This window comes from Arachis stenosperma, chromosome 6 (genome assembly GCF_014773155.1).
Source record: "Arachis stenosperma cultivar V10309 chromosome 6, arast.V10309.gnm1.PFL2, whole genome shotgun sequence".
Lineage (NCBI taxonomy): Eukaryota > Viridiplantae > Streptophyta > Magnoliopsida > Fabales > Fabaceae > Arachis > Arachis stenosperma.
The window spans coordinates 23,394,586-23,404,025 of record NC_080382.1 but is presented as its reverse complement, the minus strand read 5'-3'; the positions used below and the strand labels follow the sequence as shown (position 1 = coordinate 23,404,025).

General features: G+C 32.8%; 1 protein-coding gene across 1 annotated transcript; it reads left to right on the top strand.

The window, feature by feature from the left end:
- Positions 1-7,152: 7,152 nt before the first annotated feature.
- LOC130933903 (uric acid degradation bifunctional protein TTL-like) lies at positions 7,153-7,877 on the top strand. The gene is made up of 3 exons (XM_057863503.1): positions 7,153-7,389; positions 7,494-7,595; positions 7,698-7,877. Exons 1-3 carry the CDS (start codon positions 7,153-7,155, stop codon positions 7,875-7,877), a joined length of 519 nt encoding a protein of 172 aa, XP_057719486.1.
- Positions 7,878-9,440: the final 1,563 nt, after the last annotated feature.

Here is a 9,440-nt window from a genome sequence, read left to right as displayed (position 1 = left end):
TAACAATCTCCCACTTAGGCTATACATATACTTTGTTCCTATATGTTCTATGAAAATCTATTTTTCTAGAACTTTCTTTTTAACAACTAAAAACTCGATGTCTATATGCTTCGATTTTGTCAAACTCTTATTGTTATTGGAGTATAGTACTACTGACTTATTGTCACAAAATATCTTCAATGGCCTTTCAATGTCATTTACTATACGAAGCTCAGTAACAAAGAGTCATAACCATATGCCATGAAATCGGAATCAGAATATCCAATGATCTCCAAATTTTCTGATCTCCGATAAGTAAGCATGTAATCATTTATTCTCTTCAAAAAACGCTTTATGCGGTTAACAATCATCCAATGATCCATACCAGGATTGCTCAAGTATCCAGTGGTCTAAAATTTTTCATGCCATATCTACTTAAAATCCTTCTGGTATAATTCTTTTGTAATAATCCAAGAATACCTTGAGAACGATCTCTTAGTATCTTGATTCCTATATAATACAAAAGAGGCATCACCAAGATCTTTCATTTCGAATTTGTTCGATAGAAATTTATTAGTTTCATGCAACAAGCCTATATCGTTACTGGCAAGTAGAACGTCATCAACATATAAGACAAGAAAGATGTATTTACTCCCACTGAACTTGTGGTATACACACTCATCTATGATATTTACCTCAAAACCATATGAGATAATGACTTGATGAAACTTGTGATACCATTGACGGAAAGTTTGTTTGAGACCATAGATAAATTTTTTTCAACTTATAAACCATAGATTTTGAATCGCCGGATACAAAATTTTCTGGTTATACTATATACATCGTTTTATCAATGTCACCATTCAGGTAATTCTACGAGATCCCAAACGTAATTGTCTTTCATAGACTTCATCTCTTCTTTCATGGCATCGATCTACTTTTCAGAGTTAAAACTTTGTATGGCTTGAAGAAAATTGATTGGGTCATTTTCTGTCAAACCAATGACATCATCATGTTCTTGGAAATAGACTACATATTCATCTGAAATTGCACTTCTCCTTTCTCTGTTGGATCTCCTTAATGGCACTTCTTGAGGTTGTTGAGCTTGTTGTATGAGTTGGGATTGAAGAGGATTCTCATTATTTTTCTGTGTTATAGCAGTATCTTGAGCAACAACGATATTCTCATTGTTCTTTTGTACTGTAACTGGATCTACAGTAAAATTCTCATTGTACTCTTGTACTATAACTATATCTTGAACAATAATAGGTACAACGACCTAATCATTATCAGTTATAGAATCCTTATCAAAAGTAACATTCCTAATATTTCCTTCCTCCAAACTCAACATCCTCAAGAAATCTCGCATTTTCCGTTTCAAAAATAGACCTTGATGCAGAATTGTAAAACTTGTACTCCCGTGAACGCTCAGTGTCCAATAAAGTAGCAATTAATTGTTCTTGAGTCCAATTTTCTTTCGTGCGGTCTATAAGCTCGTGCCTCAGTTGGACATCCTCAAATGTTCAAATGCTTTATACTGGACTTTTTTTCAGTCCAAATTTCATAAGGGGTTTTGTTAACTGCTTTGTTTGGCACCCTATTAAGGATGTACACTGCGGTCTTTAAGGCTTCTCCCTAGAGTGATTCAGACAAGGAAGAATGACTAATCATACTTCTCACCATGTTCTTAAGAGTTCGGTTCCTTCGTTCTGCAACACCATTCATGCTAGGTTTGCCTAGCATGGTGTATTACAGAATAATACCGCACTCCTCTAGGAAAAGAGCAAAAGGCCCGAGACGTTGCTCACCTGAACCATCATATCTTTCGTAGTATTTACCACTACAATCAAATTTGACAGCTTTAATTTTTTCCCAAGTTAAAGTTCAACTTCAACTTTGAAAGACTTGAAAACATCCAAGGCTTGAGATTTTTTATGAATTAAATATAGATACCGATAATGAGAGTAATCATTGGTGCACGAAATTGTGATCATCAATGGCGCCATCAACATGGTATGCTCAATTGCAATCTCAACTCCTTATCACAACTTCGCACAACTAACCAGCAAGTGCACTGGGTCGTCCAAGTAATAAACCTTACGCGAGTAAGGGTCGATCCCACGGAGATTGTTGGTATGAAGCAAGCTATGGTCATCTTGTAAATCTCAGTCAGGCAGATTCAAATGGTTATGCATGATTTATGAATAAAACATAAAACAAGGATAGAGATACTTATGTAATTCATTGGTGAGAATTTCAGATAAGTGAATGGAGATGCTTTGTCCCTTCCGTCTCTCTGCTTTCCTACTATCTTCTTCCAATCCTTTTTACTCTTTTCCATGGCAAGCTGTATGTTGGGCATCATCATTGTCAGTGGCTACAATCCCGTCCTCTCAGTGAAAATGTTCAACGCACCCTGTCACGACACGGCTAATCATCTGTCGGTTCTCAATCAGGTTGGAATAGAATCCATTGATTCTTTTGCGTCTGTCACTAACGCCCAGCCTTTAGGAGTTTGAAGCTCGTCACAGTCATTCAATCATTGAATCCTACTCAGAATACCACAGACAAGGTTTAGACCTTCCGGATTCTCTTGAATGCCGCCATCAATTCTAGCTTATACCACGAAGATTCCGATTAAGGAATCCAAGAGATAAACATTCAAGCCTTTTTTGCTTGTAGAACGGGAGTGGTTGTCAGGCACGCGTTCATAAGTGAGAATGATGATGAGCGTCACATAATCATCACATTCATCAAGTTCTTGAGTGCGAATGAATATCTTAGAACAAGAACAAGCTGAATTGAATAGAAGAACAATAGTAATTGCATTAATATTCGAGGTACAGCAGAGCTCCACACCTTAATCTATGGTGTGTAGAAACTCCACCGTTGAAAATACATAAGAACAAGATCTAGGCATGGCCGTGAGGCCAGCCCCATGATCTAAGATAGCATAAGACTAAAGATAGCTACCAAGATGAGAATACAATAGCAAAAGGTCTTATTTATAAAGAACTAGTAGCCTAAGGTTTACAGAAATGAGTAAATGACAGAAAAATCCACTTCCGGGCCCACTTGGTGTGTGCTTGGGCTGAGCATTGAAGCATTTTCGTGTAGAGACTCTTCTTGGAGTTAAACGCCAGCTTTTGTGCCAGTTTGGGCGTTTAACTCCCATTCTTGTGCCAGTTCCGGCGTTTAACGCCGAGCAGTTTTGAGCTGATTTGGAACGCCGATTTGGGCCATCAAATCTCGGACAAAGTATGGACTATTATACATTGCTGGAAAGCCCAGGATGTCTACTTTCCAACGCTGTTGAGAGCGCGCCAATTCGGCTTCTGTAGCTCCAGAAAATCCATTTCGAGTGCAGGAAGGTCAGAATCCAACAGCATCTGCAGTCCTTTTCAGTCTCTGAATCAGATTTTTGCTCAAGTCCCTCAATTTCAGCCAGAAAATACCTGAAATCACAGAAAAACACACAAACTCATAGTAAAGTCCAGAAAGGTGAATTTTAACTAAAAACTAATAAAAATATAATAAAAACTAACTAAAACATACTAAAAACATACTAAAAACTATGCCAAAAAGCGTATAAATTATCCGCTCATCAATCATCTATGAACGTAATAAAATACCGTTATCCATTCCAAAAGACAGTAAGGCCACAAGTATCGGTATGTATCAGTTCTAAGACATCTTTACCTCTCTCGGCACCTAATTTTCTTTCATTTGTCCTTTTTCCCTTTATGCACTCAATGCAAACTTTAAAGTCCGCCAATTTTAGGGGTCCAAGAATTTCATCCGACACGAGTCTCTAAATTCTCTGTTTAGAGATATGATCAGGCGTTTGTGCCATAATGATGTCGAATTCTCATTTAGTTTTTATTTTGTACCTATTTGTAGTATTTCATTATTATAGGATCTCAAATCAAGCCTATATAGATTATCCACCAAACGATTAGAGCAAATATTATTCAAATTATAAAAGAGACTGGCTTTATTATTTTCAAACGAATAAAAATAACCTGATTTGTCCAAACAAAAAACAGAAACCAAGTTCCGTCTAAATGATGGTACATAAAATGTCTCAAATAAATCCAAGTAAAATCTACTCGTGGAATATAATCTAAAGGTTCCTAACTTCCTATAGTTTCAACTGCAACTATATTGCTGTCTGCCACATAGATGTATCTTTTAGTATCATTTGGCAGTCGGCTCCACAGGCAACCCTGCATAGTAATACTTACATGAGTAGTAGAGCAGAATCTACCCACCAAGTATCAACAGGTGCATAACTTAAACTAGTCTCAAAACAAAAGAAAGTAAGAGTCATATCATTCTTTACACACCAAGTGGCATATTTGGTACAATCATTCTTCATGTGTCTCACCTTCTTACAGAAGAAACAGGTTGAAGTTTGATCTTGTTTCTTAGCCTTTTTCTGTTGAGAAGGTGCATCTGCAGTAATATTACGCTTTCTCTTATACTAAGAAGATGAAAACATGTGAGAACTTTTAGTCTTATCTTATTGCAACCTCTTTTCTTCTTGCACACAGTGAGATATAAGCTCATTTAGGGACCAAGTGTCTTTTAAAGTGTTATAACTCACTTTGAATTGCTCAAAGTGTGCAGGAAGGGAGATCAAAATGAAATGCACGAATAAATCTTCAGACAACTCTAACTTTAGTGTTTCAATTTAGAAGCAAGATGGGATATTTACATAATGTACTCCCTTATGTTCCCTTTACCCTTATACCTCATGGAGACAAGTTTTCTCAAAAGGATACTTGCCTCCGCCTTTTCATTTTCAACAAAGAATTTTTCAACATCTTTTAAGAACTATTTGGCATATTTATCCTTAGTAATTGAGCCCCAAAATGCCTCAGAAATTGAGCGTTTCATGATCATAATGCTCATTTGATTGGATCTCTCCTATTTCTCTATTTTAACCTCATTGAGATTTTCTGGAGTGGAAGTGGGTTTCTCTTCTCGAAGAGCTATATCCAGATCCATACAATCGAGGACAATCTCCACGGTATCCTTTCAAACTTTAAAATTTGAACCATTCAACATAGGAATACTGCTAATATGTGCAGAAACATTAGTAGTTGAAGCCATAGTTTCTGGATTAGAAAAAAAATATGCAGTAAACATTAGTTAAATAATGGAAAAAAATCAATATTGAGATATCTAGAACAACATTAATTTTTAATCTTTGGATAGAAAAATTAACTGTAAGTGATACTCTCATTGCAGTAATAAAATATTGTCAAAATTCCTATCACACATTAAGCCTTTCTTTGGACCGACTTAATGTGCACATGGAAACTTAAACTTTGCAACCTATTTATTTCCTCTATTAATTGGCCAAACAATAATTTTTCTTTGGGTCGATTATTGACTGCATAATTAATAGAAAATAAACAAAAGTGTATAATGCTTATTATTTGGCCAAACAATAAACTTCCTTTGAGCTGATTATTATTCGCATAAATAATGAACATTATTTTCTATTACTAAAATATGATTAATGTGTATATATAATTTGGCCAAATATAAATATTCCTTTGGATAGATTGATATTCGCATAAGTGACATATACATAATAATTTTTATATCTCAAAAAATAATAAATTAATTTTACACTAAATTAATGACATACACAATTAAATGCCAATTGTATACTGTTACAAAAATATACGAAAAAACACATGATAAAAAAATATCTATTTAACCGTATACACATGTATAAAAAAAATGCAACCGAGACAACATTAACCTTAAAAGTAATTATATATTGTTTACAGTAAAAAGATATATATCGCCCAACGAATAATATATATAAAATAAATGGCCGACAGTATACATATATGCGTAACACTACCAAAAAAACGGGAGTTACCAACGGGAAGGTACTCACGAACTATAATCAGTGGCAAAGTTTATGGACCGTGGTATGTAATGGCGACGTATTATATCTCTGTGGCTAAATTTTATGGAATTTTTCCACGTTCTCATTTGTCTGTGGCCAATTTGAGATGGATTTTAAAATTTGCCACATACCCAATTATTACCGTGACAAAAATTAAACGATATATTGTTTCAATTCCGCGCTTAATTTGGTCATTCCCTCCAACCCATTCAAAACTTTCTTATACAGTTTATCTTTTTCTTAAATTTAAATCGTAATTAACCTCAGATAAATATTAGGTGCAGTTTTTCTTAGAAATCTAGATAGTTGCTTTTTTCTCCCTCCTTTCCAGTGCTGCCGCTGAGAATAACTAAGGTAGGTTAATTATTTAATTTTAGAGGTGATTCATGATTTACAATTCTGCAAACGTGGTTAATTTTGGCTTCTTGATTAAATAGTGGCTATGTTATTCATTAACAGTATAAAAATTAGATGGATCATGATTTGCAATTTCAATCTTTCTTTCATTGTTATTATGCACATTTTTTCTTTTTGATCAAATATAATTTATTCTTTCCTATTTATTTATCATGGTTATGTTTGTATTTATTATCCTTTTACTCTTTATTATTTATTTACGGTGGAGTTTAAATCTGATTATATTTAAGATGCATGTTTGATATAATAGTCACTACAATGTTGATCAAATTATTAGAAGATAAATTAATGCTACAATAATAATGCTGAATGTTATATATCTTAAAATTATAAGAAGAGTACAAGAGAGTACTAAAAGAAACTAATTTTATAAATTACTTATTTTTTTCATATACATGATGGATTATTATTATAGCGTTGAAGGTGATAATTGTTATGACTTGTGTCTGTGTTCTTTAAGTATGTAAATCAAAATTTAACTCCACCATAAATAAATAATAAAAAATAAAAAAGTAAAAAATACAAATAATAAAAAACATGCAAAAAATTTTTCATCGTCAGGTTTACATTCTGTCTTGAATTCCATCTTTAACTCTTGATAAAGAGTATAATTTGAATTGGGGTGTGAAGTGAATGAGAACTAATTTTTTGTTAGTATATTCCAGTAATTTTTTAATTTTTGATTTGTTAATATGAATCTGATTAATTGTCCTAATTATAAAAAATATTACTAATTATGCTTTCAAATCTTGATGTATTTGTTGCTACGTAGGTCACACAAAATGACAATTGCACGACCTTGCAACGAAAATTCAACTTGGATTACTATGGAAGAGCGCGATTTGCTTGAATGCTGTGGAAGCATCAAGTTTGCATCGGAAATGGCTTCTGCTTCTCCATTCTCCTCGTTGCAACACGCACTCGATGTGGCCTCCAATATTTGGTGTAACAAGATTAATGTGCATTCTTGGCTGATATCACTCAATGTTCACACCAATATCTGTGAAAAGTCGCCCTTCTCACATGCATTCTACACTAATACCCCAATGGATTCTATTACAGAGGTTTTCTGCTTTTAATATTCTATATATGCTTTATTATCCAATTTAACATAATGTTATCATTTAATAATTCTCTATAGTTATTCGGTCTGTTTGAAAACTTGTAGGAGATATATGCACTTAGCGTGCAGTATCTGCAAAGGCATGGATTTCCATATTTTACTATTTCTTCTGAATGGGATGCAGATGTTATACTAATGGATCTAAAGGTAACAAAAATATATTGTTATTTCCTTTTTACTATTTTCAAAACTGTTTGCTCGCATCTATATAACACTGTAGATAAAATAGTGCATTTTTTATCTATGTAGACAAGCGTTAAAACCAAGCCATTATGCGAGTTTGAGTGGGCACGTCGAAAACAATTTATCATCATTAAACAATACATTGCAAGGTTTTTTCAAAAGAAAGGATATATTCGCTCTACAACTGAATTACCAGAGACCCAGGCTACGGTAAAAAATTTTGATCTCAACAAAAAGCCATTCTGAAAGGAGGATTTGGATCCTGTTGCTTTACTATATCTTTACTATATCTTTGAACAATGCATATGCTTTAAAATACTGTTATTACTTAGTTTGCTATTTTTTTATTTTAATTTTATTATCGTTGCTTTGATTATTTATATTGTTATAACATTATTTTAATATGTTAGTATATATATAGAAATAAATATATGCAATATTAATTTAAAAAATATTCAATTGGTAATTATAATTGAGAGTTTTTTTTTAAATTGAAAGAAAAAATTAGCTACGGATTTATGTGTTGGTAAATAGTCCATAATATTGGCTACGGAAAAAAGCGTGAAAAAAAACCCAGTCTGTCAAATATTATTTTGTGCATGGTTTTTTTTGCCATAGAAAAAACCGTGGCTAAATAACCCAGCAATGTTTAGCCACAGAAAAAATGTGGCAAAAAAGCCCAACCTATCAGTATTAGCCACGGAAAGACTGTGGCAAAACTATACTTATTAGTTACACTGTTGTCATTTAGTCACGGTTTATTCTGTGGCCAATAACATAGAAACCGTGGCTATTTAGATGTCTCCACGGGTCATAAAACCGTAGCTAACCGGCCGAAAACCGTGACTAATTGAAAAGGCGTCGCCCTTGTTAGTCACGAAAATGTATTCGTTGTTAACGCTGAGTCACCACGGATTTTCTTGATTTTAGCCACGGTTTTTTTCGTGGCTAATTACCGTTTTTCTGGTAGTTAACCTATATATATATATATATATATATATATATATATATATATATATATATATAAGAAAATTATATGGTAGAGATCTAAATCTGTACAGATTTACAGATTTAATGATTTAAACCACACATCCTAAAGCTACACTTTTCACTCAAAACCGTAACTCTTCACAAAGAAAAGCGTCACCTAATGGAAAAAAGTAAATTAGAAGATTTAAGAGAAGAAATAATTAAGTTATCAAAATTAATGATTTTAACTAATGTTAATTGTAATGACACTGAATTCTTAAAATCAATACAAAATGATTTTTCTCAAAATCTTTATTTTACTATAACTTTTATTGAAGGACTTCAAAAACCTGAAAAAACTTATTTTTTCACACGGAATTTCTAAAAAATGTTACCATGGAAATGATTCTCCACATCTTTATCATACCTTCAACCCACAATTAAATTCTATAGTAGATATGCTCGAAGAAATATTAGTATGTATAAAATTTCAAAGGGATAAGGAAAAAGAGAATCCTAAAGAAGAAAAACTTCAAAATATAATCAACATAACAGATCTAAAAGTAAAACCACCATTAAAATTATGAATATTGAAGAAAAATTAGAAGAAGTTACAATGCTTTTTAAACAATTAAAAATGGCTCAAGAAAATAATATTATGGAACATGGTTTTCAAATAGAAGAAGAGTTAGTTAATTCTGAAAATATAGAAAATGAAGAACACATTCTAGATTATTCAAGTGATGAAGAACCAGCAATTCCAATACAAGTAAAAAATGAAGCTGGAACATCTAAGGATAATCAATCTCAATTTAAATGGGAAACAGGTTTTGATAATTA